Source organism: Oncorhynchus keta, chromosome 32 (genome assembly GCF_023373465.1).
Source record: "Oncorhynchus keta strain PuntledgeMale-10-30-2019 chromosome 32, Oket_V2, whole genome shotgun sequence".
Taxonomy (NCBI): domain Eukaryota; kingdom Metazoa; phylum Chordata; class Actinopteri; order Salmoniformes; family Salmonidae; genus Oncorhynchus; species Oncorhynchus keta.
The window spans coordinates 33,769,984-33,785,987 of record NC_068452.1 but is presented as its reverse complement, the minus strand read 5'-3'; the positions used below and the strand labels follow the sequence as shown (position 1 = coordinate 33,785,987).

The window sequence follows — 16,004 nt, the reverse complement described above, 5'->3', positions numbered from 1 at the left end:
CTGATTACTTACAATGACAGTGAGAGCCCGGAGGTGAAAGGTATTTATTATCAAGTAAAATAGTTGACACTCCCTATACTTTCCCTTCATGAAACCCAGACAAACTATCTGAAACAAGCACCATTGTAACATTCACTTTCTTTGCAGGACATAAATGGTTAATCAAATACAAGGACCTCAGTTGGCACAGTCTAGTGTTAACTGAAGATAGCAAAGCAAGTTTCAGGTAGAAACAGATTTTTTCTTCCCTCTATAAAACTGACGGTTCAGTATGAGAGCCTCTTCTCAGCCGTGAGGAAATGCAAACACTGTCTGGTTCGTGATAGCCTTGGACAAACTTCTGGAATCTTCCATCTGTTGTGCTGGCTAGATGGCTGATTGGATCAACCCTTGGTAATGTGGTCAGTTCCTGGTCTTTAATGTCAACAGATGGGTCAAGTACAACTCAGATGAAAAAATAAATAAAAATAGGTAGTCTCTCTGCTATTCCTTTTAATGGAACATCTCCATTGGCAAGTGAAAGAGCTGACTGCCCATACAGTTCTTTGACGGGTCCAGAGCTGTAGTAGAATCTAGAGAGATGTGTGCGTGAGAGGAATTGGGTGTCAGTCAGTGCAAAGGTCTGTCTGCTCATGCATCTTTTAGACTAGAGAGATGGCAGCTGGCTTTTAAACCCAGTCAAAGGGAGGAGAAACTGCTTTGAATTATTTACATGGGCCATTTAAGAACAAAGCGTAAATCCAGTCTGACGTCTTCTCAGAGCGTCTCTTGGTTACTACACACACCACTTTCCTGTTCAGTGGTCAGAAGTCCCAGTCATCCACATCCATGTGACTGAGGCCAGACTCCAGGCTGGCCAGTACAGAGGCAGCGTCCTGAGGCTGGGTACTCTCAAAGCCCGTTATGGGCCGGAACAGCTCAGGCAGAGCCTCCGATGGCCGACGCTTGATCTAGGGAAGAATGGAAAGAATTCTAATAATCAAGTGTGTGACTGAATGACGCCATTATATGACTTGATGTTGAGGGGGGAGGAACTAGATCCTACTGACCTGTTTGAAGAAGGAATGACCAATGAGAGCACTAGCTGAGGGTCTGAGCGGGGAGAATAAACAATTAAATGAGCTAAAATTCATAAGACAATCAATGTGAGGACCAGCAGCCTAGCTTGGCGTGGCTCACCTCTTCTCTGGGTCCCTCTGGAGACACAGCTCCACAAAGGCATGGAAGTGGGGAGAGAAGGTACGACTGTAGGGGTGGCTCCCCGAGGAGGAGGGCTCTCCGTTAGAGTGGTGGGCCCCTCCGGTGCTGGGGCCCTCACAGATCCCAGAGTCAGCTCCAGAGCGGGAGGGCTTCATGGTCAGCTCCTCTGGGGGGATGGTGGTGGTGTCCAACAGACAGGGGACTGTCCCGTTCAGCTTCTCCAGCAACATCTAAACACAGAGGACCACGAAGAGGACAGGGGGAAGGAAGAGGAATGGAGAGAGATAAGTCAATTGAGGAGCAGAATATATATCTTTCAGAATAAAGATCGGGTGAGGGGTTGATCTGGCCACTAGTCACCTGTGTGGCTGGCATGTCTTTGAAGGGCACATGTCCATTGGCTAGCTCACAGGCTGTGATGCCAAGACTGTAGATGTCTGACCGGAAGTCATATCCCTGCAGATTCTGACACACACCAGGGTTGACCGATAAACAAATTAAGTTATTATAGTTTAAAAGCAAGGTATTGTATGTTAGCCAGGAGTGGTATGGAGTTACCTGCTGCAGCACCTCTGGGCTGAGCCAGGGCAGCACCTTGATGCTGTACTGGGGGAAGTCATGGACCACTCTGGCCCGCTGGCCGTGACGGATCAGACTGATGATGCTCCTCAGACCAGACATACACACCTGACCGTCTACCGAGATCAACACGTGGCTGGCCTTCACGCTCCTAAACACACAAAAGTAGACGCCATGTCACAATCTTCCATGAAAAGTCCTGGGCCTGTGTGTACTTTGTACTTACCGGTGTACATAGCCCATGTGGTGGATGTAGTCCAGGGCTTTGAGCATGCCCAGTAGGATGTAGGCGATGGCCAGCTCATTCATCCCATCAGTGAAGTGGCTGCTGATCAGGTCTCTGGCCGACCCTAGGACATGTTAGACACTACATTAGTCAGAGAGAGAGCAGAGGACTGAATAGTAGGATTAGGTGGAGACAAATGACAGTGTGGGAATGGTAACGAGAGTTCTCCGGTCTACATTTAGCTTTTGACTACATTTGACTAGGACCAGAGTTGTGTAGTGTTACAGTCAGTGCTCTCCTGTCTGACTCCTCACCATAGGCCATGAAGGGAGAGATGACCCACAGCTCGTTCTCTGCTATGAAGATGCTCCTGTAGGGCAGGATGCTGGAGTGGTGGAACAGCTTAGATACATGGAGCTCAGCCTGAGAGAGACAGAGATTAGACTGGGTGAGGTTTAATGGACAGAGAGGGAGATTCGATTACATAACAGGTGATGTCATAAAGCAAGGGATGAATGCATTCAGAGGAGAGGAGTGAAAGAGGGATATAAAGGCAAGGATGATTTGACTGATGTCTGTCTGCCTGGCAGAGGCAAATATGACAGATGGATGGTGACAGGTCCAGACCTGCAGGTAGTTGACCATTTCATTGGTGCAGGACTCCAAGTCAATCCGACGGATTGCTACGTGTTCCCCTGTGGGTCTGTATCTGGCAAGGTTGACGGTCATCAAGTCCTCCAGGCCTCGACCTAGCACAGCAAAACACACCAAATTAGACTAGAGACAGGAGCACAAACAATGTATTCAACAACAAACACACAAGCGCCTTGGCAGCCAAGTCACTGGGGTTGGAAGCCTGAGACTGACTGACCGATGATGGTCAGGAGCTCATAGGCGCTGCTGTCGGGGAGGAAGCTTCCCATGGTGTCCCGCCGTGGGACTGAGGTCAAGCTCTCGTGGCTGTCTTCATGGGCCTGGGGGGGGGGAGGCAGGGAAGGTATTAGTGTTGGAAATGATAGCCTAAATTGGCCCTTAGTGTTGGGCATTACTTGTGGCAATGTGAGAGTGGCCTGCAAAGGCTTGGTCAGACGTGACGGTTGATCCTAAATCATATACAGTCAGACTACAGAACAGAGTGTGTACGAGCCGTACTTGTGGAACCTGAGTGGAGAACATCTAACTTCAGGTTAGAATTTTGTTGGTGGCAAATTATAAGCAAGAAGCTACATCAATTATGAATCATGCCTTCTCTAAACCTCATCACACCACAGTGCTTGAAATATTAACGCTTATGGTAAGATACATGCAGAGTGGGTACCCGAAAATAATAATGAGTGTGTTCAGAGAGGAAGAGGCGAAGCAAGAGGTTGCACTCTCACCAAAATGTGTCCAAAATAAGCCTAATGTGTTTCAATGGGCTTATTTTGGACTTAAACTTGTTTCCTGCCTTCCCGCCTTTGGAACAATGACTCCCATTGTTTGGTGGAGACGTGAGCATCTCGAGTATCATCTCAAAAGACAAAATAGGGATCCAACAGCAGTCTTAAAAGATGCTCAGAAAAAATAACTTTTCACTGTCAAAATGTTTGACTGGAAAAAAATATTTATGCAGGGCTCTATGCTAAAAAATGTTTTACAAGGAGCACGTGCTCCTAAGTTAAAATGTAGAGGCACATAGAAATGTAGGGGCACAATGAAAAATGAAACAATTACAAACAACAAAAAAAAACAAAGGGGTACTGGTGCTCCCGAATTAAAATTCCAGGTAACAGTAAAATATTTCGATGCATATGCGACCAAAATGGTACCACTGTAGAGCCCTGGTACGGGGTGTTGGCATAAACGTACAGTTGAAGTCGGAAGTTTACATACACTTAGGTTGCAGTCATTTAAACTCATTTTTCAACCACTCCACAAATGTCTTGTTAACAAACTATAGTTTTGGCAAGTCAGTTATGACATCTACTTTGTGTACGACACAAGTCATTTTTCCAACAATTGTTTACAGACAGATTATTTCACTGTATTACAATTCCAGTGGGACAGAAGTTTAAATACACTAAGTTGACTGTGCCTTTAAACAGCTTGGACAATTCCAGAAAATGTCATGGCTTTAGAAGCTTCTGATAAGCTAATTGACATTATTTGAGTCAATTGGAGGTGTACCTGTGGATGTATTCCAAGGCCTACCTTCAAATTCTGTGCCTCTTTGCTTGACATCATGGGAAAATCAAAAGAAATCAGCCAAGACCTCAGGAACAAAATTGTAGACCTCCACAAGTCTGGTTCATCCTTGGGAGCATTTCCAAACGCCTGAAGGTACCACATTAATCTGTACAAACAATAGTACGCAAGTATAAACACCATGGGACCACGCAGTCGTCATACCGCTCAGGAAGGAGACGCGTTCTGTCTCCTAGAGATGAACGTACTTTGGTGCAAAAATTTCTAATCAATCCCAGAACAGCAGCAAACGACCTTGTGAAGATGCTGGAGGAAACAGGTACAAAAGTATCTATATCCATAGTAAAACGAGTCCTATATCGACATAACCTGAAAGGCCCCTCAGCAAGGAAGAAGCCAGTGCTCCAAAACCGCCATAAAAAAAGCTAGACTAGGGTTTGCAACTGCACATGGGGACAAAGATCGTACTTTTTGGAGAAATGTCCTCTGGTCTGATGAAACAAAAATAGAACTGTTTGGCCATAATGAACATCATTATGTTTGAAGGAAAAAGTGGAGGCTTGCAAGCCGAAGAACACCATCCCAACTGTGAGGCACGGGGGTGGCAGCATATGTTGTGGGGGTGCTTTGCTGCAGGAGTGACTGGTGCAATTCACAAAATAGATGGCATCATGAGGTAGGAAAATTATGTGGATATATTGAAGACATCAGTCAGGAAGTTAAAGCTTGGTCGCAAATGGGTCTTCCAGATGGACAATGACCACAAGCATACTTTCAAAGTTGTGGAAAAATAGCTTAAGGACAACAAAGTCAAGGTATTGTAGTGGACATCACAAAGCCCTGACCTCAATCATATAGAACATTTGTGGGCAGAACTGAAAAAGTGTGTACGAACAAGGAGGCCTTCAAACCTGACTCAGTTACACCAGCTCTGTCAGGAGGAATGGGCCAAAATTCACCCAACTTATTGTGGGAAGCTTGTAGAAGACTACCCGAAATGTTGACCCAAGTTAAAGAATTTAAAGGCAATGCTACCAAATACTAACTGAGTGTATGTAAACTTCTGACCCACTGGGAATGTGACGAAAGAAATAAAAGCTGAAATAAATCACTCTATTATTCTGACATTTCGCATTCTTAAAATAAAGTGGTGATCCTAACTGACCTAAGACAGATAATTTTTACTAGGATTAAAATGTCAGGAATTGTGAAAAACTGAGTTTGAATGTATTTGGCTAAGGTGCATGAGAACTTCCAACTTCAACTGTTTTAGGTTATTAATAAAAAAGAAATATGCAGTAACAGCTTATTAACCATTTCTCTATTTCCAGCCAGCATTGCGATGTAGATGCCCATCACGTTAAATCACTCAGACGGGGTTGCCATGTGTTGCCAAAAATGGAACACATGGAACTCTATCCATTCCATTCAACTCCAGTTCACAACCATTGGTGGATCCAGAGATTTCCACAACAGTGACACATTAGACATGAACAAATGACCAGTTGCTCATCCCCTCTCACCACCCACCTACATGCCCTCTGCTTTCTAGTAAGGGAAAACTACAGTGAACACAGGCAACGGACTTAAACTACTTCACTAACATGAAACAGGCTTGGTCAAAATTAGTGAGGACTTTCAGTGAAGAACAACAGAAACCTTAAATCAAATAGTAACACCATGTTAAGACCACGCTGAGGTTCCTAAGGGCCCATTAAGGCTGGCTTTACAGGGAGATTATCGGTCAGCTGAGACCAAACAGCCGTTTTCCGTGACAGCCGTAAAAGATAAGTGCAGGTCAATTAAGCCAGGTAATTACAGATGACCCGTCATTGTCCACGCTAAAAGACACAAACTGTGGTCAACTTTATGAATCGGGAAGGACTGTTTTGATCTCTGGAGCAACCGATGGAGCCATCAGGTAACACGTAGTATTAATGGGGTGATCCATCTGTCCACTTATACTGATCACATCTTTTTTTCATCAGACTTCAGCAACCTCAGTTGCTCTCTCCTCCAACCCAACCATGTCTCATCAAGAGGACGTCACTACTGTAAGCTCCACCAATCTGCCAACTCCCCCAATAGGAAACCCTGGTGGGTGAAGTAGGATGGGCCTCAAAATACAAAGCACATACAGCATTGTGAATCAGATGCCCATGCACAAAAGCACACAGGGCTTGTGAATTCATTCACGTTGGCTCCACCCTCACACACAGGCAGATGGAACGATCGAGAGTAGTGACTGGAGTACCACACTTACTTTCCTGTGAGAGCTTCCCTGAGCTTGCTCTGTGGTAGAGAAACCACATCAATGACAAACACACAAGAGAAGGATCTGTGTTTAGAGCAGCTCAGGAATCATTAGGTACACTGTAAGTGTAAAGTACAGCATGTGGTGTTTGTTGCAGGAGTCGGATCAATGCTGCTAGCTGGCTCCCATAACAAGGAGGATTCAGTTTAAGCTAATTAGATACCTCTGATACATCTGTTAAATCAGTGAGGAATCTGAGGATTCAGTCTAGCAAGATTGAGTGATTATGCATTACCATGGGAACAGGAAGCAGCCAAAACCAAACTTGAAATTAAGCATATGAACGAACACAGAACAATTATGCAATGTGAGCTGAGCACATAGAAATATTAAGATAATGCAAAGCTTGATGGTGAAGCCACCCCCCCAGCTATTCAGCTATTTCCTGTCCCCCAGCTATTCAGCTATTTCCTGTCCTCATGTTAGTGTCTAATAAGACCCATATACTGTAGAAACATCTCTTTGAACATGCCTCATCCCCACCACACGTGTTACCCTTAAAATATGATTTCCTTCATAAATATTTGACCTAGGTATCATGTCAACTTCTTATCTACTACAAAGACCAATGGCCCAACAGAATATTAATCTGACATGCAGTATTCTGAGGCTGCACATTTACCACATTGATCAAGTCTGCCAGACAAGGAGACATCACACTGGAACAAACTCTCTTCAATGCACACATGTACGGTACAGTGAGACATCTGACATCTGCAGAAAATTGAAGCAAGCAGTAGATCTTAGGTGTCCTGAATCTATGTGGGAGACAGAGGTATCCAGCCACATATTGCCAAAGAACCAATGCTGATTGGATTCCTGTAGGTTTAAATTGTATTATGCCAATTGTTTGTTAGAGTGTGTTGCTTTTTAAAAACTGTGCAATGCAATATCTTGTTTTGAAAGCAAAGCTGCACTTAGGATATAGCTAGCAGGTACTGTATGTGGGTTGGGCAACTTCATAGCTGATGATAGGTCTTGTGTGTAAGCAGCAGTTGATTGGGGAAGCTGCATGACCTTACCTCCAAAAAACTCCAAATCCCTCAGGCTCTCCACACTCAATTTCTCTGAGACCCAACGCTGGGATTGAGAAAGGGAAAAAGAGACAGATAGGGCAGATACCACAGGTCAATCACTTCTCCAATAACTGATCATTGCTGTGACTCTGACTGGTAAGGATTCAGCACAAGTATTTGATACATTTTCCAGACTGAGCTCTAACGTCAACAGGCAGGGGAGCGCTGACAGAGTTCACTCACCAGAAAAGACATGGATCAGTCGGTTGTGGCAGCTAGAACCGCTGAAACCCCATCCAGAAAAAAAACTCAAAAATAAATACTAACACAGTAACGGAGGAAAGGAAACACGTTAAAGTTACTTCGCTATGAACAAGACATGTAGCTAACTATAACCTGCCTATAGAATCATTTAAGTTGTAATGTTAATGTGAAAACCATTTCACAAATAGTATAATAGATAGGCCCAAAAAACATTTTATTAGCAGGACTACTAGCTAACGTTAGCTAGCTACAGTAACATATTGCTATGTAAAAATAATAACTAACGTTAGCGTGGCTAGCTTACGCTCTCTTTTTCATTACATTAAACAGCACAGATTCGGTAGCTATATAAACCACGATAGCTAGTAACCTACCTGTATGTTAACTTGAGGAAACAGCTAGCTAGTATCTGGTGAAGTGAGTTTGTTAGCTACAATTTTCAACAAACAACTATTATCGAAAAGGGGCTGAAACTAATGTCACGTGTTTGCGTTGATTGGTTCGTTGTTGTGAGAAGCAATCCGTCGCGTGTAATCTACGTCTACACAGGGTAATGACGCAAAACACTTTCGAGTCGCGCTGTGAGATTTGGCAGTGGTAAACAGATCTTTCTTGGTGGTGAAAACAGGTAAATAAACAGTACATGAATCCATGAGGTTAGTTTATAGTGTATAACGTACACTAGATTTAACTGCTTTTGCAAATATCCTTTGACAAGCCATATTTGCTCAGTCAATCATTTGTCACACACCCACTTCTTCGTCGTGCTGCTGCGGCCCTAGAGAAGAGTAGCATGCTAACGTTAGCTAGTTTAATTTAGCCAATTAATGAGATCCAAACATTAGCTAGACACAGATTAATGCAATATTTTATTTTTTCAATTTGCCAGAAGCCACAGATAATATTTTACATCCCCCAGACAGTGATTTACGAGATGATTAGCATTTAGCTGACGTTTGTGGGTGACACACAAGGCCTGCGATGAATGGACTGGAATGCAACAGCAATGTACAACAGTCAAATACCAAATGTGATGTTTTTTATTTTCCCCTTCTGTAGGACAGCTATGAACTGGAGCAAGGGTGGCCCAAGTGGTAAGCGAGGGTTTGGTTTTGGAGGATTTTCCCTTGGTGGTGGAGGAGGAGGAAAGAAAGAAGAACTTCACGTGCCTCAGAAATCCCACACATCCTTCGGAGGCGCAGGGACAGCAGGAGGTTATGGCAAGAACCAGCAACTCCCTGCCTTCTACAAGATAGGAACAAAAAGAGCTAATTTTGATGAAGAGAATGCGTGAGTATAGACTAAACTTTCCTTTAGGGTTGGGTTTGGTGTGCTTCATATGCTGTATGATCAACCAGTTATGCAGGATGTATTACATTGATTTCAATGACATTTGACTGGTGACAACTTTCCTAACCCATTTCCAGATATTTTGAAGATGATGAAGAGGAGTCAAGCAGCACAGATTTGCCATATATCCCAGCTGAGAACTCCCCCACACGGCAACAATTCCGGTCTGGAGGGGGCTCAGACAGTGAGGATGATCCTCTGGATGCCTTCATGGCCCAAGTGGAGGTGAGTCAAGGATTCCCCTCTTAGACCTGGATCATGTTGGAATATACACATTTTCTCCATAGTTCATCTGTTTAAAATCTGGGGTTATTGTCACAGAGCTTTTGGGAAATATTGCAGGGGGGTATATTGTTCACCCTCTTGTCTGCTCTAGGACCAAGCAGCTAAAGACATGAAGAAACTGGAGGAAAAAGAGAAGGAAAAGAAGGTTGAAAAGTAAGATCCCTTCCATTTCTACCCTTTAAGCTTAGGTCCTTCAAAATTACTTTGTCAATAATATAAGCAAAACTATTATTAGCAAAGGCCTATTCAAGGCCACCAGACAAGCAGGTATAGTACATTCTTCCCATGCACCTGTGTATTGATTTGCACATATTTCCATGGTAATTAGTCAAGTGTCAAAATTATTAATCTATTCTCATCCCAAAACTCTAGCATGTTATTAAGATACTGTAGATATAAAGTTCCCACTTCAACTGCAATCATTCACTGCTGTGGAGCAGAGATATGTCTCATTTGAAATAGTCTGTCTTGCCATTCAATTACCTTAAATTTCCCCAGTTGGTCCATACTGTAGGTAACTAATCAAGCCTGCCTTGCATGGCGACTTTGTAGGGAGGGGATAAGCGTGACATTAGACAGGTTGTGGGGAATCATGGGTGAACAAACGAGTCGCAGGGAAGTTTTTTTTTCTCCGCTTGTTTTTACAGGGGTATACGTGATGACATTGAAGAGGAAGATGAACAAGTAAGTGATCCATCCAACGTTCCTAATTTACTACTGATCAGAGAGCCTCCAGACCCCCAACCTCCCCTCCTGACCCATCTATGGCCAAGTCTCACCACCTACCACATCTCTCGCTCTTTTTTCTCTATTTTACTCTATCGCTCTCTCACACTATGCTAACAAACCCAATTTCAGGTTGAATCCTTCGCCCTATCCTTCTTGGATATCTACATGCATACTTGTGGTGTCAATTATACATTTTTTTAATATACCCATGCCTAAACTAAGCATGTTGATTAATAGTTTATCATCTCTTTTCAAATATGCCGTACTGTAATGAATGTTTACTATTAACTGTTGCTGTTCTTACTACTTTGTGAAGGGGGGTTATAAAATCTGACACTGATCAATTTCAGCCCGAATAACGCAAACACTGGTTTAAACTGAGTGTTAAAACATCAAATGGCTTAGACTCCGACATTGATATGGGTGATCATCAGAGCATTTTGCCGTTGACTGTATTTGAATGTATATCCCCCGGTTATGAGAGTGTTAAGAGTGCCTGCATGAATGTGTGCTACATTAGGCGTTTAAGCTGACCCTGGTTGACTCATGCGGCTGTGCTCTGTGCAGGAAGCCTACTTCCGCTACATGGCAGAGAATCCCACAGCTGGGCTGACCGCAGAGGACGAGGATGAGAACATAGACTACGACAGTGATGGGAATCCCATTGCCCCCACCACTAAGAAGATCATCATGCCCCTGCCCCCGATGGACCACTCTGAGGTAACAGCTGCATACAGCACCTATCTGAGCCAAGAGGCAGGAAGTTATGTTATCTTGTCAATTGGAGTTTTTTTTTTTTTTTGTGTGTCTGAGGTCATACATTTATGTCGTCCCCTTATAGATTGACTACCCACCTTTTGAGAGGAACTTCTACAACGAGCATGAGGAGCTTCTCAGCCTGACAGGCACCGAGGTGTTTGAGCTGAGACACAAACTCAACCTGCGGGTAAGTGTCCGGAGAAGGGCACGCACACATACAACCACATCTAAACCCAACCACACAATCCTAGCCAACATACCACTTACAGACAACTGTTGTATGATCCCATCGTCTCTTTAATCAAAAGCCTTGTCTATTTATTTTGCTTCATTGACTTTGGTAGGTGTCTGGTGCTGCCCCTCCTAAACTCTCCACCAGCTTCGCCCACTTTGGGTTTGACGAGCAGCTGATGCACATAATCCGCAAGTCAGAGTACACTCAGCCAACACCTATTCAGTGCCAGGTACCTAAGCAGCTTGTTTCCTAGGTCTTTCTTTTTGGTACTTTCATATTGCTTTAGTAGCAAATTGGCCTCACCTGTATTTTCTTCCCCATCTGTCCTGTAGGGAGTTCCCATTGCCCTGAGTGGGCGTGACATGATTGGCATTGCGAAAACTGGTAGTGGCAAGACTGCAGCCTTCATCTGGCCCATGCTAGTTCACATCATGGACCAGAAGGAACTGGAGACTGGAGAGGGGCCTATCGCAGTCATCGTGTGCCCCACCAGGGAGCTCTGTCAGCAGGTAAGACAGCCAGGGAGAGATGGGTCAGGAAGAAAACATTTCCATGACAAAAAGTTGATTGGGCCCCTGAAAATGATGGTTATGCTCCCTAGATCCATGCGGAGTGTAAGCGTTTTGGGAAAGCCTACTCCCTGCGCTCGGTGGCGGTGTATGGAGGAGGCAGCATGTGGGAGCAGGCCAAGGCTCTTCAGGAGGGAGCAGAGATTGTTGTGTGCACCCCGGTAAGAGCTGTAGTTGACAATCCCTGTGGTAGACTGTGTTTAGTCTTTATGTATTGGAGGAAAATAATCCCCTGAGGTCATTTCACTTATTGGGTTGTGTATGTTGTTCTTCACACAGGGTCGTCTGATTGACCATGTGAAAAGAAGGCCACCTCTCTGCAGAGAGTGACATACCTGGTGTTTGATGAGGCAGATAGAATGTTTGATATGGGCTTTGGTTAGTTGGCTTTCCCTTCTTTCTTTTGTTCCCAATGACCACTAGGCCCAGAGGATTGTTCACTGAAGTTGGTTTGACACCTATTTATATCATATACTTTTGCAAACTTTTTTCAGAGTATCAAGTGAGATCCATTGCCAGCCATGTCCGACCTGATCGACAGAGTAAGTGTGTGTATGTGTGCATGTACACTTGTTAGAGGCTTTAGACAAGACTTCCCCATCCTATGAACCTTAACTTGACTCCTGTCCTCACAGCTCTTCTGTTCAGCGCCACCTTCCGTAAGAAGATTGAGAGGCTGGCGAGAGATATCCTGGTGGACCCCATCCGCGTGGTGCAGGGAGACATCGGAGAGGTCAGACCCGTGGCTCTTCTAACACCCTCTGATTGCCACTTCTATCATTTATTTAAAGTTCTACATTGCCAGAACATTCAACCAGCCGGCGGCAGAACATTTTCTGGAGTTTAGTCATCTAATGCTCTTCAATCCTCCATCCTTCCTCCCCAGGCCAATGAGGATGTGACCCAGGTAGTGGAGATCATGCCCAGTGGGGTGGAGAAGTGGGGCTGGCTGACCCGCCGCCTGGTGGAGTTTACCTCCTCTGGCTCTGTACTTATCTTCGTCACCAAGAAGGCCAACTGTGAAGAGCTGGCCACCAACCTGACCCAGGAGGGCCACAGCCTGGGCCTGCTGCACGGAGACATGGACCAGAGTGAGAGGAACAAGGTCATCGCAGACTTCAAGAAGAAGAGTCTGCCCGTGCTGGTGGCCACCGACGTGGCAGGTGGGGTGGGGAATGAATGTGGCACAACGCTCCAATCATCAGAGATCTGTGTATGATTACACAGACACTGACAATGATTTGATTGTTTTTGCCTGAATTCCAGTGCTCCTACATACTTGTCATTCTATCATTCACTCCTTCTTTGTCATTTCCTCCCTAGCCCGTGGTCTGGATATCCCTTCAATACGCACAGTAGTGAACTATGACGTGGCTCGGGACATCGACACACACACACACCGAATTGGCCGAACTGGTCGTGCTGGAGAAAAGGGTGTTGCCTACACCCTTCTCACCAGTAAAGACACATCATTTGCAGGAGACCTTGTGCGTAACCTGGAGGGAGCCAATCAAAGTGTCTCTAAGGAGCTGATGGACTTGGCAATGCAGGTAAGCCATTCTACATGACTGACCATTGAGGACGGTTATGGAAAGGTTCATTTTATATGATGTCTTTACTGACCTCCTTTGATGTATTCCTCTCAGAATCCCTGGTTCAGGAAATCACGCTTCAAGGGCGGCAAAGGGAAGAAGCTAAACATTGGAGGAGGTGGTCTGGGCTACAGAGAGAGGCCAGGATTGGGAGCTGAAAGTTCTGTGAGTTGGCCATATCTATTTGTAACATAAGTTGTGTTATTTGTAGTGTTTTATCTTGTTGGTAGATCAGTGGCATAATAGTGTAACTCTTGGTAATTGTTGACATTTTGTTGTTTCTCCAGGAGCGTAGTGTTGGTGCTGCCATGGGTAACTATGAGGGCTACAGCAAGACTACCGGAGCCATGGGAGACCGCATGTCAGCAATGAAGTCAGCCTTCCAGGTAATTAAACTGTCATTCACTATCTATTCTGTCAGCTTTAAATGATCCCCTTTTCTCATTATTTCTGTACGTCTAGAAGTCCCTCTTTAATCGTTGTCTATTTTTCAGTCTCAGTATAAGAACCACTTTGTGGCGGCGTCCGGCATGGTTCCTAAACTCACCACTAAGTCCAGTAGCTCTTCAGGCTGGACCAGCGCTGGAAGTCTGAGCTCCGTCCCCACCGGGGCCCCTGAGGGCCCAGACCGGCCCCGTGGGCCCCCCTCCTTAGCCATGGCCCCTCCAGCAGCCCTCGGCATGGGCACCAAGATGCCAGGCTTCACCAGCGCTGGCTCCCTGAGCTCTGTGTCAGACAGCCAGGCCACTGCTCCTCAGGGGAATGCCGCCCCACCCTCACCCAGGGAAGGGCCCCGTGACAGACATGGTGATGACAGGAGTCGCCATGGAGATGGCCACTACCGTGACAGGAGAGACAGGAGCGAGCGGCACAGTGGCGGGGGAGAGCGGGACCGCTACGGGGAGCGGGACCGCCACGCAGACCGCGACAGATACGGGGACAAGGATCGCCATGGCAGCAGCGGGCGCCATGGCGATAGTCGTAATGGAGACGGAAGTAGAAGGGACAGAGAGCGAGACGATTGTAGAGGTGACAGGGAGAGTGGAGACAGGGCAGGGAGTGAAGGAAGGGGGGACAGAGCTGAGGGGAAAGGAGACCGAGAGGAAAACAGCTTTGCAGTCCCAGATCCACCAAAACGCAAAAAGAGTAGGTGGGACAACTAAAGCACAAAACACATCACCTTTAAAGCAACCAACCAACTGTTCTTAGATGAGCATGCCTAGTCTGTAGATGCACAGCTGGTCATTTCAGCTGAAACATGCACAGAATTTCAAGGGTTAATGTGTGAACCGACCTTACTGCGCGGTCTGAATACAAGGGGAAAGATATGCTATCCTGCATTGGTTGGTGATTCAGAAACATGACTCCTGATTGTCAGCTTGTCTGAAGAAGTGTTGAGATTTTGGATAGAGTTCCACTCTACTGTGCACGGAGAAAGAAATCTACTGTAAATATACCATCCAGATAGTTTAAACCTCACCATAAGTGAGATGATCAATCTTTCTGGTCAATAGAAGGGAGCAGTGGAGCTGTTATGCAGTCCTGAAGCCACAGAAAACACCTGTGATTGAGATGTCTGTTGTAATTCTTACGTCCACCCCCTGTTGTTCTAGTTAAACCCTTAGCCCTGAGTAACCCAATAGCCCTATTGGACTAAATGTGAGTGTATATTATCAACCCACGTTAATGACAGATCTCCTTTTTTATTGTAAGTATACTACTTCCTGTGAATCCATCTGTGTTTGTGAACTTTGCAGCTTGTATTCACTTCTTAGTAAAGTGCCTCTGTGTCACTTAGGTGTTTTTTATGCTTTTGAAAGTGGAGTGTATGTAAAATGTATTTGTTAATTTTTGTGTGAGGCTATGCTTGAGTTCATTCACGGGAGCATGTCAAGTATTTTTGATTAAAAAAATGTCTTTGGCAGTTTATTTTGTTTGTCTATAGTTTCCTTTTCTGTTTGTAATTTGTCAATGGCAGTTCTATAAGTGTGCATTCTAAACTTAGCTGAAGCTGACACAGCAGTTCTGAACTGTAATGAATACAAATTTACTTGGTCCCACATTTGTCACCACTCACTACGTTTTGACACCTGATATTGTAGAAGTGGTTATATGCTTGTGAAAAACTACTCAAGCGCCATTACATTCTGTTTCAAAAGCTTCCATTTTGGAAGCGGTTTCTGTCTTGAAAATGACTAGTCTTAGGCATGATAATACCCGTGAGATTCTCTGTTATCTGTAATTTGCACACAAGATGTGACATTGTGAGCATATAATTGGCAATTCCTTTTTGTATTTAACCCTTGATGCATTTTTGTTCATCGGTGTACATGTAACTTCCATAGACAATAGGGTTAAGACTGAGTAGATACATGTGAAAAAACAGTGGTCTAATTTTTGTTAATAAAATCATGTGGTTTTTAGTTGTGTCTTTTTGGGTGGTTTGTTGGGTACCTTTTGAGAAGGTATCCAGAGCCAGCCACAACTCTGGGTGTGTCTCTTTCCTCACACATATGGAGAATCTCAATTGCAATCTCCTTGTATCCGCTCTCCTTGCCACCTCAAAACCCATTGGAGGAGAAATCCAGAGGTCCCTCCCCTCTTGATCTTCTCTTCCAATGGGTTTTGAGGAAAAGGGGGGGGGTGAGTATGCAATTGAGAAACGGCCAAGTTCTTCTGATTGACCATGTGAGAATGAATGC

The 16,004-nt window shown here is 44.9% G+C and overlaps 2 protein-coding genes across 4 annotated transcripts; one reads left to right on the top strand and one right to left on the bottom strand.

The window, feature by feature from the left end:
* Positions 1-30: 30 nt before the first annotated feature.
* On the bottom strand, positions 31-8,297 carry LOC118374901 (STE20-related kinase adapter protein alpha-like). Of its 3 annotated transcripts, XM_035761386.2 has the most exons (13): positions 8,158-8,275; positions 7,763-7,841; positions 7,526-7,583; positions 6,453-6,481; positions 2,877-2,979; positions 2,633-2,754; positions 2,320-2,428; positions 2,006-2,129; positions 1,759-1,930; positions 1,561-1,665; positions 1,180-1,430; positions 1,050-1,092; positions 31-950 (listed from the first exon to the last, which is right to left on the bottom strand). In XM_035761386.2, the coding sequence occupies exons 2-13, from the start codon at positions 7,772-7,774 to the stop codon at positions 804-806; spliced, it is 1,275 nt and encodes a 424-aa protein (XP_035617279.2). In that variant the 5' UTR covers positions 7,775-7,841; positions 8,158-8,275; the 3' UTR covers positions 31-803. The 3 variants fall into 3 exon arrangements, with proteins under 3 accessions (XP_035617279.2, XP_035617278.1, XP_035617277.1); XM_035761385.2 differs by lacking the exon at positions 6,453-6,481 and having other exon boundaries at positions 7,763-7,803; positions 8,158-8,297; XM_035761384.2 differs by lacking the exon at positions 6,453-6,481.
* A 22-nt stretch (positions 8,298-8,319) lies between these two features.
* On the top strand, positions 8,320-15,725 carry LOC118374900 (ATP-dependent RNA helicase DDX42). Its single transcript, XM_035761381.2, is given in 19 exon segments — positions 8,320-8,411; positions 8,843-9,073; positions 9,211-9,358; positions 9,510-9,571; positions 10,066-10,102; positions 10,715-10,867; positions 10,989-11,093; positions 11,251-11,370; positions 11,474-11,650; positions 11,743-11,871; positions 11,990-12,008; positions 12,011-12,088; positions 12,205-12,252; positions 12,346-12,443; positions 12,597-12,873; positions 13,034-13,260; positions 13,357-13,467; positions 13,590-13,688; positions 13,797-15,725. Coding segments are annotated over 18 exon segments (2,781 nt in total). The 5' UTR covers positions 8,320-8,411; positions 8,843-8,849; the 3' UTR covers positions 14,466-15,725.
* The last annotated feature ends 279 nt before the right edge of the window (positions 15,726-16,004 follow it).